Raw genomic sequence first — 23,888 nt, 5'->3', positions numbered from 1 at the left:
TTGTGCTCCGAAGATGTGATTTCTTGATGTCTTGGGGCTGGATGATCATTCATCCCCATGCCTGGAGCCCTGTAGCTAAGACCAGAAGCAGGACTCAAGCTGAGATGGGAATACAGACCAGGAGCAAACCAACATCAGTGACAAAAGGAAGCAGAACAAATAAATAAATAAAAATAAAATAATAACAAAAAAAAAGAGCCAGGAGGTGTCTCCAAGCCCTGAAGGACCATCAGAGAGGACATCACTCCCCCCATGCTGCCCACCAGGCTGGGGTAAAGCTCCCTACAGATACCCTGCCTCTATGGGCATGTCCTCAGGGGGGTCAAATACGGCTTGGCCAGAACAGCCGTCCCCACGTGAGGAGCAAGGATGTCCTCTGGGGACACCGCTGTTCCCATGGGAGAAGGGAATTTGCTGAGACTGCTCCAGCCAGCTTTACACCTGGGGACGTGCCTTTTTTATAGGACTTACATAAACACCTCGAGGATACTTTGCTCCATAGGATTATTTGGTAAGCAAACATCTCTCTGCACAGGATGAGTAAACAAAGCCCAGTTTCAAGATACTGCCTGGATCTCTTTCCCATCTTTAACCCCAGTTTGTGTCCTGTAGAGCCACAGAATGTCTCAGATTGACTTAAGGAGACTTCAGTCTTTTGTTGGTTACATATAAAAAGTATTCCGGGTTTGTTCTGGGTTTGTCTTGCTGATATGGTGGTGATGCAGATTGCCTTCTTCAAACCTAAAGGCAAACACAGGTGCTGGGTTGGCTCCTCTGATTCAAACAGCTCCCGTTATCGTTAGGGGTTACTCATTGTTTCTCATCAATAGACAAATCCATGAGATGTTCTTGGCATTGCCATGAGTGACTAATAGCTGTGAGGATCTGGTGGTCCCAGCGTGGCTGGTGCTGGGACACATCATCATTTGCTTGCATGCTCAGAAGACAAAACATCTCTGTTTTTTATTTTTATTTTATTTTATTTTGTTTTATTTTGTTTTGTTTTGTTTTGTTTTATTTTATTTTTTATTTGCAGTTTAGTGACCCCAGAACCTCGCACATCCTTTGGCACTGAAGGGAGCCAAGCTGCCTGGCCAGGATGAGACCCTAAAGCAGCGGTCAGACACGGGGTGTCTCCTGCAGGAGCATCATAGGGTGGGAAACGTTTCAAAAGATGCATTTGGCAGCCAAAGTGGGCTAGGCAGCTGCCCCCAATCTTAGGGGCTTAGCCATAAGGAGGGCAGTGCTGCGGTTAAGACCCCAGGACACAGGATAGGGGATTCAGGTCTCGGCTTTGCCGCAGACTTCCTGTGACCTACAGGGGGTCAGTTGGGTGTAGATGCCAGGGATTTGGGCCACGGGGGCCTGCTTATTGCTCTCTGGTGCTGGGATGCTCCTGGGCTCAGCTTCACAGCAGCCTGGCACCAGCAGAAGGGTTTCAGGACCTCCTGCTCCCCCCTCTGAGGATTAGGGCCCCTATTTACGTGTAAAGTCCTCGTCTGTTCCTGGAAGCAAGGAGCTCGGTGGGATTTGGAGGTGATATCACTGGCCTGATAGAAAATACCAGCATGGAAAAAGCCTTAAGCCAGCTCATTATTTCACCTCAGGGACACGGAGTGACTCGAGAGCACGTGAGAGAGACACCGGGGGAAGATTTGGGGTTGCTGTCGAGTAAAACGAGGGACTCGGTGTCGCCGGGAGATCCCGCTTAAAGGATCTCCGCTCCAGGAGGCAGAGGCTAAGCGCCTTGTAAACACTTCTGAGAATCCCGACCTCGCGCTGTCTCCTCCGTGGAAGGATCCTATAGCTGTGTTTACGTGCTCTTGGCAGAGCTCAAAGTACTCCGTGATGTGGAGGTGAATTCCTCCGGCACCCACATGCACCCTTGGCCATGAACCGTTTGTTTGCCATCAGCTGCCACGCTCTGTTCTCGCAAATACCTCGACGGTGGTGAAGATAAAAGCCCTGCTTGCTTGCATGTGTCCCTCTTGAACTGTAGCTGATCAAAACAGTAACCCAGAACACTCTGTTCCCCAAAAATCAGGCATGATTTTTTCTGTGCATGCATTTTTGTTTCTGTGCACGATTTTATTTCTGTGCATGTATTTTGTTTCTGTGCATGATTTTGTTTCTGTGCATGCATTTTTTTTTCTGTGCACGATTTTATTTCTGTGCATGTATTTTGTTTCTGTGCATGATTTTGTTTCTGTGCATGCATTTTTTTTTCTGTGCATGCATTTATTTCTGTGCAAGTGTTGTTTTTTTTTTCTGCCCAAGCACACTTTTCTGCAGATGCATCGCCTGCAACCATTTCATAAATCCAAGTAATTTCAAATAATTTCCCCTGTGCTTTCCCAATGTAACTCGAGCTCACACAGAACTTGAGCTGCTCATCAAAAATACGTTCGGGCTGCTTTTTGTCAGCTGTACCAGCCTCACCCAGGCTAACAAACCATGAATCCAATTAGCTCACAGGCATTACTTTGTGCCCCACGCCCAAAGAACTGGCCAGTGGCAACCTGATTTTACAGACTTTTCCCCTGCTGGCAAACACACACTTCCTTTTGAAGGTCTCGTGCTGCCCAAAGCACGTGAGACCCCCCCGTGCCCCAGAGATGTGGTGGTTTAGCAGGTTGCTAGCACAGACTTAGGTGGCTTAGTGCCTCCGAGCCATTCTGTGCCAGCTGGGGATGTGGGCAGCAGTAGGCACGGACTTGAAAAATGAATCAGATGTATTCACGTTGGTCACCGCAGGTTATTTCTGTGCTCGTGATTTTTTATAACCTGAACGGGGTGGTCTGCCAAAGTGATGTACTAAAAGGCTGGGTCAGGAGGTGGGTTCAGGGGATGGGAGAGGTGGAAAAGCAGCTCCCCGGGTTCAAATCAGAAAGAACGAATAGATTAAAAGGGGGAAAAAAAGAAAAGGAAAAAAAAAAAAAAAAAGAAAGAAAGGAAAAAAAAGGTCAAAGTGTCCAAAATCCTTAGGGAGAACTGTATTTCTGGTTGCCTTTTTTTTTTTTTTAATTTTTTTTTCTTTTCGAAATGCTTTAATTGATTTTGAAACCAAAGTGATGGGTTTCAAATGCTTTTGCAATTTGATTTCTCGTCTTAGCGCAGGCCAAGCAGTGGGAGGGAAGGATGTTTAACATACCACACTCGGGGACTTTATTGAATTAAAAGCAGGAAATCCTTCAGCAAGCAGAAAACCAAAAGTTGCTCTTGTTTGCTGCAACACCAGGCAACCTTTTAACCCCACTCCCAGGGCAGCAGAGCAGTTTGTGGGTCGAGCAGAAGAGCTGCAGAAGGGCAAAGCGTGTTTTGCTTGGCTTTCCTCCTCCCGGGGAATTAGCCCGTGTTTTGTATTCATCGGTTGTCAGAGGTTTTCTTCTGAGCCTCATGATCTGAACCCGCTAAGTAAGGCAAAGCCAGATTAGAGCCTCTGGGAACCGAAATCCCGGGGAGATGATAAGGGAATTGGGTGGAGGAAGAGACAGGCAGGTGAGGAATACCTGATTGGTATTATTTTTACTCTTATTTTTTAGCTTATTTTCCCATTTGGAGTTTCTGTTGAACCCCAAAAGGCTGAAATTTGTTAGACCAACCTTGTCCATCCTGGATGAGGGGCGCTGAATTTATCATTTCTCTTTGGGCTCATGTCTCAGACCAAAACCAACAGCATGGAAATGCTGGAAGGAAACATGCTGCGTGGTTTTAACTTTAAATAATTCTTATTTGGGGGTGAGAGCTTGGATGATCAGTGGCTTGTTCCTCAAACTGAGCACATCCTGAACTGCAGAGTCCGAACCCAAACACAGAAACAGCCTGGGAGTGATGCGGCTGACCCAGACCCTTCCCATTTCTTCATGTTTGTCTTCTCTTGGGTTGCATCGGAGGGGTTTTAACCCTCCAAGCAGCTCTGTGTGGTGCCAAAAAGGCCAAAAACTTCTCATCTTACAGCGTTTTACTCACAGGCAGCTCTGGTCCCTCAAGAAGACGAGAGTTTGCATTGCTCTGAGCTCCCCCTGGAGCAGCTATGAATTATTATCCCTAATGTTATATTTAACATGAGCCCAGGCACTGACCTCTTCTGGGTTATATAGGTCCCTGAGGAATCAAGGACACGTTCCAGCCTGCGAGATAAAACTGACCTCAGACGAAGCCAACGATATATATATATAGCCAATGCCCTTCTCTCACCCTGCTCCTCCAGCACCATGGTCCTCTCCATGGGGTCTCGCATGTCCCCAGCTGCCCCACCAGCCTGCAGACAGCTCCCATGTCCTGCTCCCTATTACTCCTTGGGATTTTTATCCTGATCACCTGTTTTCTGTCTTTTCTATCTCCCAGGATGGCATCCCAGGCCAGGAGCATCCCAGGCCAGGACCACCCCACGTAGGTGCCTCTCCAGCATCACCCCGTTGGCTCCACAAAGGGAAGCCCAAGATCTCCACTGGGGATCACATCCTTTTTGTCTCTTCCCCATCAGGCTGGGGCAGGGTCACATCAATCCTGCAGATCCAATCCTTCGTGTTTGTACCAATGCCTTGCCCATGCCAGGGACCGGACCTCACGCCCTGCTTCCTCCCCTGTCCCTCCATCTCCTCAATATCACCACATCCAACCCAAATCCTTTCCCCCAGGTACAGGTGATTTCCACCCCAGCAGCAGCACTTTCCTTCTTTTCCCATCTCATCAAGGTTTCAGCTCCTTGTCCTCACCCCTGGGGACCTCTCACATCCCCACACACCCCACGGTGTCCTTGGGGACATCCCCGTCACTCCCCACCAGCACTGATCCCCACGAGGGATCCCTTGGGAGCCCAGAAGGTCACAGCAGTGTTCCTGGGATCTTCTGGGATTCTGGCATGACCAGGAGCAAGGAAAGCAGAGGAAAACATAGGAAAAAAAAATTTAAAAAAATAATCTGGAGTTAGCATAAAGCTTGGGTGATGATGAGCAGCAAAAGAAAAGGGTGGGAAATAATTTCTTCTCTTTTCCTGGTGCATAAATCTGCTTTGGCACCTCTGCCTTTCATTAAGGACAAAAAAAATAAGTCTTTAAATAGCAAACAAGCAAGATATATAAAATAGCAGGTGACCTGCTTTATTTGACAGGGTTATAACGGGATTAAAGGAGTGGTTTGAGATGTCAGTAAGGGCTCCATCCAATTTTTCCCTGTTACTGCTTGTTTTCTGGGAATAGGGCGGATTTGCAACCAGACATTCAGACAAAGAATCCCGTGGAGTGACTTTATCAGTGCTGAGCCGGGAGGAAAGGGAAAAGAATAAATCCCACACAGAGAGATATGGCCTTAGACATAATAACATCACCAGTTTAGGGGCATCTTTTCCTTGTTATGTGCAATTTTTGCAGCTGCAGTACCAAAAGCCCTGGGCGCAGTGCATGTGTGTGTGCTTTGCAGGATGCTCCTCGTGGATGGGGAGGAGAGAGGGAGGTGAGGGGAGAAGGGGAACAAGGCAATGGTGGAAGGTATAGGACGATGTCAAGCTGATCCGAGCAGATGGCTTCCTGCCACCTCGAACTTCCACGCTGCAAAATCCCATTAAGTGCAGAGTTTAAGGAAGTTCTGGATATCAAGAAGCAGCGGCTATTTAAAGCCCTGATCACCTGCCAAACGGGGCTTTATGAGCCACGTTTCCTGTCCCAAATCACTTCTCCCATCTCCTGCCCGTGCTCTCTCCTTAGGAAATGGCCCAGTTTGTGCCACGACAAGCTCGGTGATGGGACAACATGCTCCCATGGTGTCTGAGGCATTCCCATCGCGAGGTGTCTGGGATTAAATTAATTACATTATAGCAGGATTCCTGGAGCCAGGACCCACAACTGCAAGCAGTGCGAACCCCCTGGAAAAGATTTGCCCTTTATAAAGGTTTTATTTCTTTCATGTCATAGGGGACAGGCTCATTTTGTTACAGAGAGTGCCTAGCACGGTGCTGGGAGCATGAGCTTTTGGTGAACTGTGGTGCAGGAGGGGAATAAAGAGCCCAGAGCAGCTGGACACAAGAGCACCAGGCAGAGAGCAATCATTTGTTCATCAAAACAAACAATATTAAAAAATAAATTAAAAAATAAGCTAAGCAGAAATTACCACTCATCTTCCCATTTTTGCAGCCTCTCCCTGACCAAGGCATTCAGAGAGATTCCCATCTGTTATTTGAAGCAATGCTGAAAATTTTCCCTGAAGTCAGAAAACTGAAAAAAAAAAAAAAAGTTTTATTTTATAATAAAGCTCTTTATATCCTTTTAAATATCCTTGAGGAACAGACTTTTTCCAGCATGATGTTTTTCTTAGCTAGGCTGTGAATATGAAACTTGAACTAAACACAAAGGAAACAATAATTTATTTCTGACGGGAAATATCTTCAAAAACTGGCCTGCAAGCCAGGCTGGAAGTGTGACTTTTCTGCTGGGGGGTTTCAGTAGTGCTGGTTTCAATAGTGCTGGTTCAATAGTGATGGGATTTTGTTCTCTTGTTATCTTGTGTGTGTCCTTCAGGGAGAAGAAATGAAAACTCTGCTTCTGACCCACACAAATGCTGGGAAAACCAAGTCCTTCTCCCCACGCTGCATGGCCCATGTGTTACCTGTGACTAAAGGGAGGATGTGAGGTAGTCCCCGAGACAGGGGAAAACTTGGAGCCTGGACTCCACGACTCCAGAGGAGCTCTATATAAATTCGAGGTGACTGTCTTCTGGGACGTTGTATTTAGCTTTATGCTCCTCAAAGAGCTTGCACAGCTCTTCCAGGTATTTCTGATGGACTCGATCAACTTCTTCCTCGGAGGGCTTGTACTTCTTCTGCACTGGGATCGGTTTCCCAACTGGAAAGGGAGCACAAAGATTCGGTCAGGTCCCTCTGGATGCTTAGCATGCCTTATCCCAGAGGTGGGTGCCACTTTTCCAAGGACACGGTGGGCAGATCGATAGGACTGGTCGTGTCTCCTCTGGGAGACAGCACAGCCAAGGAGGTGGAGGTTCAGCTCCTGCCTCTCCTGGGTCTCATCTCTCCTTGCCTCAGTTTCCCCATCTGCAGAGTTGATTGATACCCTCTTGTAAAGCTCTTTGGAGTGGAAAGCACTGCATCTCTGTGCACTCCCTACAGCTACTCCTAACACCTCAAATACTTTTTTTTCCAGCGCAAAACTAAATAATTTGATTGCCAGCACTGGAAAAAACCCTTCCCGTCTCCCACAGCCACCAGCAGCAGGGGACAGGGAAGGCCCTGAGCTACCTCTCTTGCTCTGTGCTCTTCCCCTAATTGTGTTTGCCAAGCGGCAGAGGGCTCCGTCATCGTCATCGGGTAAGAGTGCTCCTCATCAGCCTAATGAAGATCCTTTGTGATACTGCTGTAAAACCATTGAGACAATCCAACCGGGTTGTAAAACAATTAGGAGTAATTGCTGGCTGTCAAACCTGATCAGTGGGGTGAGCTCTGGCCTCTCCAAACAGCCTCTGTAATTAGGCTGATTCGCAGACCATCAACAGCGTTGAGGATCCAAGCTTGGAGTTGCTGAAAGCGGGTGGGATTTCACCAAAACCAACGATTTTCTTGAGGCTTGGTATGGTCTCTGGTCAAACCAGCCCTGCTTGTTCATGGGGTTTGTTATTGGGGGTAGGTTGGGGTTTGTGGCTGCACCTGCACTCGGTGCTGAGCAAACCTGCAAACCACGTTGGTGTTGTCCTACTTGTGCTTCTGGAATCGGCTTGGAGGAAGTTCAACCCAAATCTACCACAGGGGTTCGCACCCAGGAGGTGTGCTGGGGCTGGGGTTGGCAAAATGTTTGCTCTGAGACTTTCTCATTGCAGTTCAGATGGGCTGGGTTGTGCAGCAAGACCAAGCCTGGGTCCCAGAGCAGTGTATGTAGGGACCCACGTGTTATTCTTTCTCTGGGCTATCTCATTTGCTCTGAAGATGCTCCAACACCACGTTCAGCTGAACTCATCATGTCACAGCCTCCAGAGCTGCCCACAGGCTCAGGCACTCTCCCCCAATTACATTTTTAAGATTTTCTTTGCATCTTTTGCTGGGCAATTTTGCTATCTTAGGGAAACCTTGTCCCAAATCCAGGAGCTTTTTATAAAAAGCTATGTCTAGTCTGGAAAGCCAAGATGGGTGAGCAGTTGGAGATGCTCAACAGTTTGCTAGCCCATGGCATCTTGTGCTCTCTGGCATGGTGTCCCAGCCCAAAATAAATCCCTGATCCCCTCTTTGGCCAACCTTGTGCTGGGGAGGGACTTACCAACGGTGGAGATGGGCCGGCGGTAGGGGATCAGCCCGAAGCTGTACTGGAAGATGCCTCTTGCATGGAAGAGGGGAAGGGAGACGCCCATCACCTGCTGGAGCCGGTGCTGGAGCCACCGCAGCCAGGAGCCCTTGGGGTTTCTCACTTGCTCAAAGAGGTCGTTCTCCCCGAATGAAAAAGTGGGGACCAGCGGGGTGCTGTGGGGAGACAAACCCAACATGTGGCCATGAAGATTAACAAAACCCATCCCCAGACTCCTTCACCACCCGCTCAACTCACCAGGAACATCCCAGTGACCACCCACAGCCCAGAGCATCCCTCCTCAAGCACCCCCTGACCCCATCCCTTGCATCACCCTTGCTCGATGGCCACACGGACAAATCCTTTCCTATTCTTCAGCAGCAAGGTGTAGGATCCCGGGCGGGCATCCAGAGCCTCCTGAGCCCCACCAACGATGATGGTCAGCAGGTTGCCCCCACCTGGCCTCTGCAGCACGTGGGATGCACTCTCCTTGTCAGAGGACACAAGGCCTGGGAGGTAGAAAGGAAGAAAAAAATAACAACCTGGCTAACTGTGTTTTCCTCCCATTTTTCCCCATTATCCAGCTCTGGAGAGGTGCTCAGTGTTTATTTGCACAGTTTTCCTACGCTCCGGTAAATCTCAGCCCAGCTCTCCAGAGCGCTGCTGGATTCATGCATGGCTCTGCCCTGTTAATACATTTTTTATTTGATTTTTTTTGCTGTCTGGCCTACAAGCAAGAAACAGGGAAAAAAAACATAGGAAAAAAGTAAACTGAAAACTAGCTGCAGGGAAAATCTGTTTCAGCTTGTTGTCAGATTAAACCATGTCCCACCCTGAATCCTTCCAGAGTCAGTGAAATGTTGGCTTAAAACACAGGAATTTCAGTGCCTGTTTTTATTTAAAAGTGACATTTAGTGCAGTTTTGCCCCCCCTGATGTTATGTGCTTACAAAAATTAGAAATCTGTAATTCAGAACCAGCAAAACAATGTTGTTTTGGTTAAACAGAAAACTTAAAAAACATAAACATACTTTTCTGTTTGGTAAACAGAAAACTAGCTATTTAACTTCAGAGAGACTTTGGGTGCCACCTCCAGTGCCCAAGTCCATGGACGGGATCAGGTTGGCCACAGATGGAGACAAACGCTCCCCTTGATCATCTCAAGCCTCCCTGGTGCTTTCACCCTTCTTTCCCCCAAAATCACCCAAATCACCCACTTTTCCCTCTGCTGTTGTGCTTACCTCCAGCCATCAGGTAGTCCCTGAGGAAGGGGACACGAAACCATATGGAGAGCATCATCAGGTGCGGGGTGATGCCCGGGAAGAGCGTGGAAAACCCCGAGGCCTCCGTGCAGAAATTGAGAAAGGCTCCCCACGGCCAGCACCCCCGTGGGGGTGGAATCCCATCAGGTAGTTCTGCCTGGGGGTCCAGCTCCGCCGTCTTCACCAGCTGGGCACAGGGATGGGCCATGGGTTAGTGCCATCACCTTGGGGATGGAGCATTGGCTATGGAGAGCTGGCAGCGGGGCTCTTGGGGGGGTCCCTGGCACCCACCGTGCCTTCTGCTGGGAAAGGTCAACTGAAAAACTCCCATTTTTTTTCCCTACGATGTATTTTGTTGCCTGTTATTGTATTTTCCCCATCCTGTGGCCCAAAATGACTGTTCCAGTGGCACAGTTCTTTAATCGTAGACTCATAGATTGGGTTTGGAAGGGGCCTTCAACGATTACCTAGCCCAACTTGATGATCTACACCTCCTACCTGATCTGGGTGCCCAAAGCCCATGCTGCTTTCATCTGGCCTCAATGCTGTTGGGAACCTCTTTTCTTTAAAACCTCCTCCTGTCCATTTTCCAATAAGGAAAAGAAATGTGCTCGGTGTGCTTCTCCCCGCCAACCCTTCGAGTGCCCCGCTCCCATCTGTAGGCAGGTTGCAGCCTAATGGTGCGTGCACTTTCATGGAAGAGAATGGGTGAGAGTCACGAGGGTCTGTTTTTAACCTTGTCACATCACGGCCAATTTCCCACCTGTCCTAGAGCACTGTTGACTGTCCGTCTGTGCCTGCTGCTAATGAGGGGAGCGAGCAAACAACGGTGCCTGGGTGTAGAGGTGGGCAGAAGGGGGCTGTGGTGATGAGCCCCTGCCATGATGTGCTCATTTTTTGAGTGATTTCAGCTCATTTCCCTCATTGTTGGCCTCCTGCCTTTTGTCCCCGTGTGAGAGAAGAGAAGAGAAGAGAAGAGAAGAGAAGAGAAGAGAAGAGAAGAGAAGAGAAGAGAAGAGAAGAGAAGAGAAGAGAAAGAGAAGAGAAGAGAAGAGAAGAGAAGAGAAGAGAAGAGAAAGAGAAGAGAAGAGAAGAGAAGAGAAGAGAAGAGAAGAGAAGAGAAGAGAAGAGAAGAGAAGAGAAGAGAAGAGAAGAGAAGAGAAGAGAAGAGAAGAGAAGAGAAGAGGGAGGCTCTGTCCTGGGATTGCAGCCATGCTCCAATTTATGGGGGTGACAGCACTGTAGCTTTCAAAACCATTTTTCAAACCAGCAGCCAAGTGAAGCTTACAGGAGGAATTGCTTTTGGCTACACATAACCAAGCAGTTCCTTCCCAGCTCTGTTTCTGAGTGCTCATGTTTCCTCTTGATGCTTTCCACTGAGATCACCCTGTGATGTATTTTACCTGTGGTAGTGCATACCTATTTTCAGCTGCCAGATTTTTCATATTTCTCTGCATTACCACATTATTATTATTTTTTATTTTATTTTTTTTTAGGCTATTTATGGCCACAAACAAAGCTAAAAGCAATGCCAGTTGTTTTAGCAATGCTCCTGGATAGCACATCTGCTTCTGATATGTGAATCTTTGCATCCCTAGTGCCTCAATGACACTAAATCTGTATCCCCACCAACCATAGCTTTGGGCCTTTAGAATCACCTATGATTTATGGGGCTTGAACCTAATCCACGTATCCAGCTCCTGGCTCTAAGCCATGAGCAATAAGAGGGTAGGAGCCTGGTTGCTCAAGGGTTGATGGATCTGGCCGATGTATCTGCAGCAGCACTGCCCACGCCTGAGTGGCTCTGGTGATTTAATTGCCTCTTCCAGCTTCGTAAACCGGAGGGGAGGGAAGGTCCCCGTCCTTGTCACAGTGTCTGCTCCTGGTTTGGGTCAGAGCTTACTGAGAAACCAAGGAGTTTGAACAAGGTCAGAAAGGAAACCTGTCGCAGAGAAGAGACCTGGGCAATGTCCCTTAAGCCATAGGTCAGTCCCCTGAACGCCAAACCACCCTTCTGGGAACTCTTTAACGCAGTAACTCAGTCCTCCCACTTGTTTTGTCCCTCTGTTTGTTCACTCCTTCCTCCTCCTGCCAGAGGTCACACACAATGGGCTGCTCCCTGTCCTCCAGGGAAGTTAATACCTGATGCCACACAGCCCACATTTTGTCTGTTCTGGCCCCAAAATGCTTAACTGGTCTGCCTGGGGGCTGCGGGGCTGAGGTTGAGGTGCAGAGGGGTGGCACTCTCCTCCTCCTCCTGGCTCCTGCTACTTCTGCACCTGCCGGATAGTGCCTGCTGCCCCGGGCTTTCTGGGTGAGTTGAGCTTTTAATCATTGCCAAAGGACTCGAGGGTGCAGCCAAGCTGGTTTGTGTGCAAACATCTAAGGGAGACAAGATCTTGGAACGGAGTTTTCTTAGTAGGGCGAGACCAGTTTCTGATCCCGGTGCTGTCTGCTGGGTGCCAAGCTAACGCCTATGACCCGTGGCCCCAAGGCAAAGAGCTGCTGTTGGCTTTTAGTGGTGGGTTTAGGAGGCTTGGATGCAGGGCAGAAAGCCTTCTCCATCCCAGATCTGCGGTTATCACGGCCCTCCCTACTCAAACTTTAATTTGGATTTGAAGGATGGGGTCTGCTTTACCCTTCCCCATGGATAAACGCTTTGATAGCTGCAATTGTTCAGTGCTCCCAGTGACTTCTCGGTAGCAAACCCTCCCCTTACCCTGTCTACACAAACATGGGTCCAAGAGGTGGGTGAAACCCTGCCCCAGATCCCCCAGCTCCTGCTGAGGACTGCTGAGATCTGCCCCACGTGCCATCCTCAGCCACGTTAGGGGACTGCACGCGCAGAACTGCAGCTCTGATAAGAGACCACGTAGCGGTGAGGATCTCAGGCATACTTAATTTTAAACTGGATTAGTTAAACCGCATTAACATCCCCAGTAGATGCTCTTAGCTGGAATTAAAGTGGCCTTCGTTTGGTATTTGTTTTGGATTTTTAATTCATTTTGGAGGGGAATTAAGCTAATTGGAATTAGGGCTTCTGAGTGACTGTATCAGCACAGGAGTTCAGCGCTGGTCTAACGAGGAGGTTTTAATTCACCCCTTGAGACATGGCTGGGGGTTTTTGGGTGTCACCTGGACTGTTTTGCTCCAAATGCAAAAAAGCAGGAAGCTGGTGTGAAAATAAATCCCTCCCTGAGCCCAGAGGTTTACACCAGTGTGTCCTGGGGACAGAGCGATTCCCAGCCCCAAAGCCAGCCTTGTCTGTAGGGCTGGAGGGAGCCAGAAGTGCTTAAGTGGGGAATTAGAAGGAGCCAGGCTGTGATGAGCATGGGTGCTTGCAGATATTGCAGCGCTGCTATTGTATTTCTATCCCACCCTGACCCCAAACTCCACTTTCAGTGATGCTATACCCATTAATCTGCTTCTAAGCAGGGTAAACTTCTGTTCAATTTTACTCTAAGCAAAGACCCAGGTGCCTTGCTGTCCACCAGGCATCTCCAAAGAGCATCTCCCATGGGAGGAGGCATGCAGCCAGTGTCTCTGCAGGATGAAGCCACTGGAGGAACAAAGAAGGAGGAATTTGACCAAGAAGGGAGGTGGGCAGGTCACTTAGCTGTGCGCTGTGTTTGCCGCCTTCTCTCCTCAACCAACAGAAGGAAGCCAAATGAATATCCAAGAGTGCTCGAAATCAGAAAATATATTTAACGTCACGGGCCACGACACAAGATCCCCAGTTACACATAGTACCCTGCTCCCAGGAAAAGACAGAGAACATTCCTGGCAAGCCCTGGTTCACGAGGGCTTGGACCTCTCCCACCCTGCAACGCCTCCTACGTACCCCAACACACAATAACCCCAGTCATGGTTCATGCAATTGTGAGAATGAATGAGCTAAGGGATGGAACCATCCCAAAGCAGAGCTCCTAGGGGTCCGCAAAGTCTCCAGTGATGCGTTTTATTTCTGCAAACAGCAACGAAAAGAAAGCCAACGAGTGGCCAAGCACAATGGCAGAAGTGGAGGCTCTGCCAGGTGCTGTGGATAACCAGGTCCAGCTGGCACTTAGATAACCCCACAGCCGGTCAGAAATCTCCTGTGGCTCCTCAAGAGGGGAAAGCAGCACCATGAAGACCACAGGGACCTTCTCCACACAGTAGGAACATCTCAGGTTGCCCCAAATAATGCTGGGAGCCTGCCGGGCTTGCTGTGAATGATGACAGCACACCAAGATGAGATTTGTCCCTCTAAATCCTCCCCTTTTGCACGTCCCTCGTGCTTCTCAGAGGAGGTTAACAATGACCTGGAGGCAGGCTGGTGACAGCAGCCTTATGCTGGCTGGAGGGGTTGGGGCTGGGGAGAAGAAGCAGTGAAGGTGTGCAATTTCTTGGCCATATGATGAAGGAATTTGTTCTTATTTTAGCACTGGGTGTATTCTTCATGATAAAGGGGCCACGATGATAACAGATGCTCCTTCTGGTGGAGAAGGCACATTACTGTCTGTTTATTGAGCACAGCATAGGTAGGGCCAGCCACGGTATCCAAAATCTCTCTGGAGGAACCATCAACCCCCAGCAGGCATCACCAATACCTGCTCAACCACGGACTGCCCAGAGAGATTCATTTTGGGATATTTCCCCCACTTCTAAGACCCAGCTGAGCCCAACATGTACTGCAGTCATATCATGTGGTTATGGAAAGGAAAGGAAAGGAAAGGAAAGGAAAGGAAAGGAAAGGAAAGGAAAGGAAAGGAAAGGAAAGGAAAGGAAAGGAAAGGAAAGGAAAGGAAAGGAAAGGAAAGGAAAGGAAAGGAAAGGAAAGGAAAGGAAAGGAAAGGAAAGGAAAGGAAAGGAAAGGAAGGGAAAGGAAAGGATTGAAATACAGGGGGATGAAGCAGAAATAACCTTTCTGGGCAAGGTCTTGGGCACCCTCCTGGATTTTCCACGCTTTATTTCTCACCTGCCTTTTAAAATCACCCCAAATCGTTCAGATCCTGCCTGACCCTATTATCGCCATTCCCCTAACTAAAATAGGCTGAGCTCCAAGGAGCAAAACCGAGCAGCAAAGCGGTTTTTTTTTTGTTGTTTTGTTTTGTTTTCTGCACGGGTAGGATCGGCAGAGGGTGCTCCTCGCCCGCGCTCGCAGCCTGCAGGCTCCTGCGTGGCAGACGCTTGCTGCAGCAAAGTGCGACTTCTCTCTGCCTTAATCCCCAGAAAACAGATGCTCGCCCCAACCTCTCTTCCCTTCCGCAGCCGTCAACATGCCCCGAGATCCTGTAAAACCAGCGTTTAAATCCCCTCCTTGAAATACCAAAGGGCAGAGCGGCGCAGGCAGCTCTTGCTGCCTCCCCACCTCCAAACCCTGACACTTGACCAGGGATTGGGGAGGATTAGGAGCCACGTTTAATCTTCCCAGAATACCTAATCCTCATGGGGCTGAACGAACTCAATCTACGCACAAACACAGCCCACGGTGCTGGGTGCCCCCCAAATCCCGCTCCCAATTTATCCCCATTTTTGCTGTTTTTTTTTGGGCAGGGCTGGATGTGCTCAGACCAAGCTCAGGTCCTTGTGAAAGTGGTGTATGGGATGGGAGAAAAAAAAGTTTCTTTACAGTGCTTAATTTCCACGCTGCTAGTAGCAAATCAGCCCATGCTTGGAGGTATGAAATGAAATGTCGGTCACACAAGGAAAAAAACACATTTGGGGAAAAAAAAGCTAGGAGGTGGGATATGAAACAAGGCAAGTTTTAACGTGCTTTTTTGGACCCTCTCTGACTTCTATACCAGCAAGGACAAAGGCTCCTCCGACCATCCCTGGGGGTGTTCAAGGAGAGGTTGGACGTGGTGCTTGGGGACAGGGTTTGGTGGTGACGTTGGTGGTAGGGGGGTGGTTGGACCAGATGATCTTGGAGGGCTTTTCCAACCCTAATGATTCCGTGATCCTATGAAACCCTGCCTGTCTGCACCCAGGACCAGAGAGCTGCAGCCAAAACCAGTAGCCATGCTCCCTCTGCTGGTCTTTCCTCCTGGCTGTGCCACCCAGGGAGGGAAGGACAGACGGACAGCCCCAGGAGGGGCTGTACACGGCCAGAAGAGGTGTCTCTGGGCTCAGGTAGCAGCTATGTGTTAGCAGAGAGGTTGGTCTGACACTGCTCAAACTGAGGATTATGGCCAGAAACAAACGACAGAATATATATTAAATATAGCCACCTGGATAGCTCGCAGCAATTCTAACCTTGAAATAATTACTCAGGAACCCATTTGGTGTTTCCTATTAAATGCTGCAATGCACTACATGTCCCTTAAGGTAAAACCCATCAGGAGCTCTCCTAGCTTGGGTTCCCATTCCTCCCCAGGAGACTCTGATGTACTTTTGGGGGGCTGGCCTTGCGGCTTAACCAAAAACCCTTAAATCACTGCAAAAGCTCCCAATAAGGGCCCTGGAAAAGGGCCTGGACAAGCCTGGCTAGCATTTGCCAGCTTCTAGCACAAAATTAAATCATCTCCAGCAGTGAGGACAGAGGTGATGGTCCAGTTAAGCCCAGCACATCTATTTCTACCAGTTGTACCCCAATCTGGTGAGAGGCGATCCCAGTTTGCACACTTCCACTAACTGGACATGGTCACAGCCAGCACTGCCTTTTGCTTCTTCACCTTCACCACCCCAAGAGTCATACCGGGATGGGATGAAAATTAAAATGAGGGGTGGTGGAACAAAGGAGAAATCAAAAAGCTCTGCTTTTCCTGTTTTCCAACATTTGATTTTGGAGTATTCTGGAGGTGCTTCCTCCAGAACCGAGTGGTGTTTTCACTCTGATGACAAGCAGCGATGTTTGCTGGGACACGCCGTCTGTGCAACAGGGTGGTGGCGTGGCAAAGCCCACATTTTACCTTCAGCACTGGGGTCAGTATGCTACTGAGCTGTGACTTGCAAAAAGGGGTGACATGACATCAAAAGACACTTCAGGCACCATCATTTTGGTGGCAGATGTGCCCAAGTGAGTTGTTATAATACAAGTATGCATTGGATCCATTCAGAAATGGTAAGAGAGATCCAGACAGACCCCACCTATTCTTTTTTGTTGTTGTTGTTCAGCCCTGATTTCTGCCCTGAATTAACCTCCTTGCTTTCAGGGCTTGCTTTATCATGTGTCTTTCAAGAAAGGGCAGTGGCAGCAGCAGTCCAGTCCAAGCATTATAGAGGATGTGCACTAAAAGATGCCTTCCAGAGAAAAATTCCCTGTATGGCAAGTCACAAGCTGCAAGGGAGATGTGGACATTGGACAGTGCTGACTTTGGCACTCAGCTGCAATGTTTCCTCTAGGGAATTATCTTTTAAATTCCCAGAGTAAAGCGTGGCTTGATTTACCGTGAAAACACTCTCCCTTGCATAGCCCATGCTGCTGCCTTGCTCAGCTACGCACAGACCTGTGATGGCTCGGAGGCAGGACTTCACCATGGTCCATGCATTTGTGTCATGCCAGGGGGAAACTAAATAAAGACTGAGGGCAAAAGCCTGTCATATGCTCTAAAGTAAATCAGGAAATAAGAAAATCCCCCTCAGAGGAATGGCATCTCTGTGACACTGCCCAGGACAACTCTGCTTTGAGCATCCAGCCTCTTCTCCAGTAGAGAAGGCTGACCTTGCAGGCTTTGGTCAAAATATGTCTCTGTGTCCACTGGGTAAGTGCTGGGCACAGAAGAGCAGATGAATTGCAATATATCATGGGAAATGGGCCAGGGGAGATGTCCCCATCTGCTGGAACGCAGCAAGGTTAAATGGGTGCGTAAAAGGTGATTAAAGGATGTGATTGGGATGATATTGGGTCATGAAGTCATTCGGAGAGCTGGGAGGACAATTTTGGCCTCCTGCCTTCATCGCTGACCTCCAAACACCTCCTCCTCATGCCACCTCCAAGCACAAAGGAGGTCCTGAGGCTGGCCCTTAGAGTTTGGTCCCCAAAATCGCTAAAAGCCAAAGGGATCGGCAGCGCTTACCGTGACGGGGAAGTAGTCCCTCATGTATCTCCAGACGATGCTGTTCCGTAAGAGCTGGCTCCGTCTCCCTCCTCTGCTGGGTGCTTCCCTGTCCGTGAGCCACCACGCAGCGTAGAGGGCACTGAGCAGCCAAAAACGTGTGAACAGGAGGCCGATGAAGAGAGCTACGCAGCACTGTGCTGGGAGGAGAGAGAGAAAAGCAGCGGTGAGTTGGGGGGATGAGTTAGGTGGGAACGGTTAGGAATGGTTCTCCTGAAGGGACTCGGTTTGTTTGGCCCTCACATGGAGCCCAAGCTTGAGCTGAGCTCAGTTCTGGATTATTTTATCATTGTAAGGCACCTTTGATACAAAGAGATGTTGTTTTATTTTTCCTATCTGCCCCAGGAACTGCAGAGCAGCTTAACCCCAGTCCTCGCAGAGCCATCTATTTCTCCAAATTTCTCCATCTCTTTCCCCCTCTTCCCTCCAGACTGATGGACTTCTGTCTGCAGAAGGTCTTGCAGACCCCATCTCTATTCCTTTGCTCCAACCTCTGCCGTATTAATGTCTGTGTTTTATCCCAATGCTCCTGTTAACATCCCCAGATGGTACCTGGCGTTTTGGGATGGCAGCAAACCAGGGCACCATGTTCTGTCTGCACAACCCTGACCACTTCGTCCTGACCCACGGTTTCCTCATTTTGAATTACTGTCCACGATTATTTCATTTTTATCTTCCCATGTATGAGAGTTTACTTTTTATTGATTTTTTCTTTCTTATTGATTCTGGACCTTTTCCTCCACTTCTTGGGCTCACTTTAAGCCCTAATCTTGGCCTGCAGAGGATTTTCAGTCCTTTCAGCTTGGTGTCATCACAGATTTTATAAGCATGCTCTACTTCATTCCCCAACTCATTAATGACTTGGGACTTTCCCAAGTCATTAAAGACCTTCCTGCGTTGCTTCCAGTCAGTGCTCAGCGTTGTCCTCTACCTCCTGCCTCCCTCTCACCCTGCATTTTGGCAGGAAAACAGGAGAAGAAAAGTCTGTGTGCTAACAAGCATCGCTTGGCATATCAAATCCCACCCGAGCCCAGCACTGGGTGTCTGCACAGAAACTGGGAAGCACTGGTGACCACTGGGTAAAGCAGATACCCTGCAAAGTGCCTGGGAAATAGCTGAGCTGTGTCCTCTCCATGTGCCCTCCTGGAAGCCTTGGTGGCCCTGTCCATTAGGGTGCTGTCTGAGAAGGGAAAGACTGAGCAAAAATAATGTATTTGCCTTCCCCAGCTCATGGATTACATCGTGGGTGGTGTGTTCTGTGTTTTGTTCTACCAGAAAATAGGTATATGACGCTATATATTGAGGTCTCCTTTTAATTCCTTGTTGCTTTTACTATGAAGGGACCAAGGGACGAGCCTCAATGCAGTTTTCTCTAAAAAAAAAATGTGTTTTTCTATGATGCTGTCCCTGATGCCTGACCTCTTTCAGGTTTTGGGAGCATTTCATGTGTTCTCGGTGGAAGAGAATATCTTGATAAGGATAAGTAGATTTGGTCTGCAGTCTATTTTTGTCTTAAGTCTCCCTGATCCCGGAGCTTTGTGTGTTCGAACAAATAAACGCCACTTTTTTTAAAGTGCTGGCATGATGGTACTGATAATTCCTACTGGGGAAAAAAATAATAATAATAAAAAAAAAGGAATAATCTAACAGGATCCTAAACCTTCTTAAAGCTGAAATGGGATTTCATGTCCTCATGCAGGCAGGAGCACTGCAGAGAGCAGTGTTTGAATGGGAAGGAAAAAAGCAAGCACCTGGGTGCAGAGCATGGGGAAGCACTGCAGAGCTCTGCACAGTTCCTCAAAGCTCCAGGTCGGGACAAACTGCTGCTGCTGGTGCCACTCCTTTGAAAAGTCACAACCACAATCTCGATAACTCTCAAGGAAAACAGCATCCAACATAAAAGGAAGCTCCAAGGTCCAGACGACGCACAAGCGCTGCTCGGGGAGGTCGCAGGCTGTGCTGCGCCTACCAGCCAGGTCATCACATCTGCTGCAAAGCTGTGCAATGCCTGATTCTCCTTTTATCACGCCGTGCAAAGCTCAAAGTATGCCCTGCACGGTGGAGGAGTGGCTGCGGTCCAGCTCCAGGCACTTATCATCCAAGTTCAGCTTTATCTTGCAGCATATAGTAATTAATTTCTCCCTCGGTTCATCTGTGATGCAACGTTTTTTGGCAGGGCGGGATTTGCACGCGGTGACCTTCACTCAACATTAAGTGCTTGTAAAATCTGATGGCGTTCTGCTTGCTGCAAGAGAGGCACCCATTCCTGTGCCAGCACGGACCCGACTTGCTAACAGACACCCGCATGTCCTCTCCTCAAACTCTTCAACATGAGCAGAGCATCCCCGATCCACAAGGCACTGAAAAATAACATCCCACGGGAGAAAGGGCCAAATCCTGCAACCATTTGAGTTAAGGGCTAGAGATAAGGATCGTGCTGCAGGACCGAGATTTATTTAGGTTCCTACAGATCCCCAGGCTTTCCTGACTCAAGGAAGATGAGGAAATCCACGGGTTTCTTGCCTGCCCTTCCCTCGACCAGCAGCCACTTCAGAGCTGCGCAGATGACAGCCGTATTTTCCTTGGCATCTGCTTTCCCACAAACAACTGTCATTTTCTGGGCTCCCTGCCAGGCGTACACTTTAAAGGATATAACGAACATGGCATTAGGCCCTCGGCCAGGGAATCTCAGCAGATATCTCCCTTCTGGGGCCAAACTGCAGCCGACATACCACCCGCCGTGCCCACGCAGCAGTCCAAAAAGGGCCATCAGGTCTCAGGAAAGCTTCTGGAAGCGATGGCAGCCTGCATGGTGATGGGGATGGGGAGAAACGTGCAAATCCCCAGGTCATTTGAAACCAGTCTTTGAGCCACATCAGGTGCTGCAAATCCAGCAAGGATGGGGACTGCAGGTGCATCAGGCTCACACATAGCAGTGGGATGTGGATATAACATTGCCTTTACATTTTTTTTTTTTTTAAGGGGAAGGGAGGGGAATATTATTTCCAGTATTCGGCCATAGCATCCCTACAATACCCACCTCTCTGCCCCATAGCCCCCTTGTTTGCCAGCCCCAAGCTCCAACCTTTCAGGCCGCCTGGCTTATGTCTTTATGAGACTTTCGAGGAAGGCATCGTCACGGGTCTGAGGGCACCGTGTCCTTGCAATCACATCAGTTTGGTTATCTGGAAATGGCCAGATAATCCTAGGCTGGGCTGAGACTGTCTATAGCCCTATCTGCACTGCCGTGGAGAGCGAGGAGACACCCCTTCAACCTAAAACCAAAGGGCCCTTGGCAAGGAGAGCTCCACGTGGACCCTAAACCTCACATTTTCCGTTCAGGCCAGGCGCCAGGAGGTTTCTCTGCCCTTGTCCATGGCGAGGTGTGTGGATATTTTGTTCTCCAGGACCTGGCATCTCGCATCTCCATGGCCAGAGGGGAGGCAGCAAAGAGAAGGCACATCCACATGGACCTGATGGCCTTCCTGGCTGCCCTCGCAGGCCGGGCACTTTACTGAGAAGGTTTCCCTCAAAGAAAGGGGCCTCCTGAAGGAAAAATGAAGTTTTTGGTGGTGGGCATCCTGGGTTAAGTAGATTTAATGTGAGCTGCAAGTCCCTCTCCAAAGGGAACCAAAAACCAGAGGAGGATGCTCTGCAGGGTTTATCTGCTGAGCAGAGGGGTGCAGAGGTTTCAGGATGCATCTATAAAGGGAGATGAGATGCTACAGAGGTGGAAAAGAACTGGATGGAAAAGGTCTGGGCATGCACTGCTGCTGGCTTGGCAGAGAGGTGAACCCTGCTGCACCAAAACCATGGGTATGCCACATATAACACACATATGTGCCATGGGCTCCACGTGAGCCCTGAGCTATAAGCACATGGAAGACTTTTTTGGCCAAGTCAACACAGGAACCACCTCCCATTAAAGAGTTGCTGGGCCCGACACTGCTGCTCACCCAGAATTTGCTCATTCAGCCTCAAATAAGGGGAACAGCTGCCTTCAGAAAGAGATTTTGGGCATCGCAGCAGCCCCAGAGCAGGTCAGACTCACGCTGCAGCTGCCAGGAGGATTTGCAAGATGCTCGTTGTGGTCCTCAGTGCCAGCCCAGAGCTCTCAGCACAGACGAGCCGAGGCTGTGGGCTACTCTCAGCCACCAAGGGGCTGACACACACTGGCACTGCATGCCCTTTGAGCCAGCTTCACCGACTGGAAGGGTTCAAAGGCTGGCTGTGCTGTGCTGGCTCTGGAAAGACAGCGGGCACAGGACTCCTGCCCCTGCCAGGGGCTGGTTAGAGTGATGGCATTAGCTGGATAGCGTGATGGGTTAGCGTTACCCATCCTTGCACCACAAAATCCCCTTCCAGCAACCATCAGCATCCAAAATAGATGCGGAGAAAGAGAAATGAGCCCCTCGTGGGGATGCATTTGCACAGCCATGGCAACTGCAGCCCACAGCGGTGCAGCCGAAGGGCGATCTCCAGCCAAAGGGCTGCAGAAATGTCTGGCAGCAGGCGGCTGTGTGTTTTCGAGAGCCCTTTTCTGGCTGCAGAAGGAAGCATGGAGCTCCTTTTCCTGCAGGAGGCAAAACCTGCATTTCAAGCAGCTCCACATTACCCTCTGACCACAAAGGGTTTCTCCTTTCTGCCCATCTTTTGGCTTTCAGCTGGCTCCAGCAGTCATCTCCATCACTGAAAAGCCAAGTGCCAGCCTGCTTCTGGTACCAAGGAGGGGCAAACCTACCGTGCAAGTTGTTTTGCTGGAAAATAATCATTAATACTCCTTAAGCCCTGGCTGCATCCATGCTGGAACACAGGGACATGTTTCTGCATCCCTTAACATCACGGCCACATCTCCACTGCCTCCCATCCCTGCCAGGCACCATGGAAGGAAACCTGGGAATAGGGTAGGGAAAGAGCCAAAATGCACCCCAAAATGTCCCCAGTCTGGTTGATCACATCCAGGGCTTCATGTTCCTTTCCAGATCTCCAACATCCACATCTCCTTCTGCAGGGTGGTTTCCAGTGTAGAATCTCGTAGAGTGTTGCTCAGCAGGGGCCAAGCCTTTGCCACAAAGCAGGCAAGCAGCCACACTGCCTGGACCAGTATGGTTGGACCAGGAGGTCTTGGAGGTCTTTTCCAACCTTACTGATTCTCTGATTGCCTGGTCCATCCTATCCATAACTGCACATCTCTCATTTCCAACAGCAACCGATGCCCTCCACACAGCAGTGAGTTTGTCAGGGGCCCAGGTTGCTGTTGTGTTTCCTCTCCAATCTGCCTGGGTTTTCCCCCAAAACTGCTCTTTTGGGGCAGGCAGCAGGGTCTGCACAAAGTGGGGTTGCAAAGTGGAGTCCCCATGTTCTTTCCATTGCACCACCCCTCGGGCAGAGGAATGGCATTTCTCATGACTAATGTCATTTCTTGTGACTAATGCTGAGTGGGGAAGCACTTTAGACCAGGAAAACATGAAACCCAAGGAGTAGGAGAAGCTGAAACCCCCACAAGGCTGCATAAGGCCTGAAGATATACCCAAGCACAGACACACAGCCTGGGGCCACCCTGCTGTGATCGGTGGTGGGAAGAGACAAAAATGATGAGGAGAAAGGAGATGCTTTGGTGAGATGGAGCCACCCATGCTGAAAAACAGAAGCATGTGTGTAGCATCTCCTGCTAGCCACTGGCCCTAACATGGCTTGCGAATCACTGCAGGCTCCCTAAATGCCCCTCTAATGCCTCTCTCCTTCAATCCCAGACCCTCAGTCTTCTTGGGTTGGGGAAAAACCTGCTCTGGTTCCTCAGAGAGGGAAAAGTAGCTGCCTCTTACCTAGACCCAGGAAGCTGAAGACCCACTGGACCACCGACGCGGTCTGAAGCCTTCTCTGCAGCGGCAGAGAGAGCGGAGCGAACTCGATCTTCATCTTGGCTCTGCGTGTGCACCTCAGAAGGAGAAGGAAGCTCGGCAAGTGGCGAATGCAAAGTGCAAAGTCACCCGTCAATATTTACCCAGTCTTACAGTATAGGGGGTTGTGCAACGTGCAATGGCACGGGGAGGAGAGGGACGGTGCTGGGAGGTGTCACCAGCTTTGTGCCAATGTGAAAGTCACCACGTGGTTAGACGGTGAGGGTTTCAAGCTTTCCCCACCCCAATCTAGGATTTAAACTCCTGTCAGGACCAAATTCTGCCTTCATGTGCCTGTCACCTTCAAATTTCACCATATTTAGGTGCTTCCAGGGATCATCAGACACTTGTGCATGTGAGCCAGGCACGACCACAAGTGCTTTATTGCCCCCTTGCCTACAAGCCCCCC

At 49.5% G+C, this 23,888-nt stretch overlaps 1 protein-coding gene across 1 annotated transcript; it reads right to left on the bottom strand.

Annotated features, from left to right (window-relative positions):
• Positions 1-6,684: 6,684 nt before the first annotated feature.
• Positions 6,685-23,498, bottom strand: MOGAT2 (monoacylglycerol O-acyltransferase 2; the record flags this gene model as incomplete). The annotated part of the gene is given in 8 exon segments (XM_084306062.1): positions 6,685-6,839; positions 8,259-8,458; positions 8,617-8,791; positions 9,523-9,667; positions 9,670-9,699; positions 9,701-9,730; positions 17,541-17,719; positions 23,405-23,498. Coding segments are annotated over 8 exon segments (1,008 nt in total).
• Positions 23,499-23,888: the final 390 nt, after the last annotated feature.

Source organism: Netta rufina, assembly GCF_964035555.1.
Source record: "Netta rufina genome assembly, chromosome: 1".
Taxonomy (NCBI): domain Eukaryota; kingdom Metazoa; phylum Chordata; class Aves; order Anseriformes; family Anatidae; genus Netta; species Netta rufina.
Note: the sequence above shows the minus strand (reverse complement) of the source record. Positions and strands in the feature narration are given on the sequence as shown.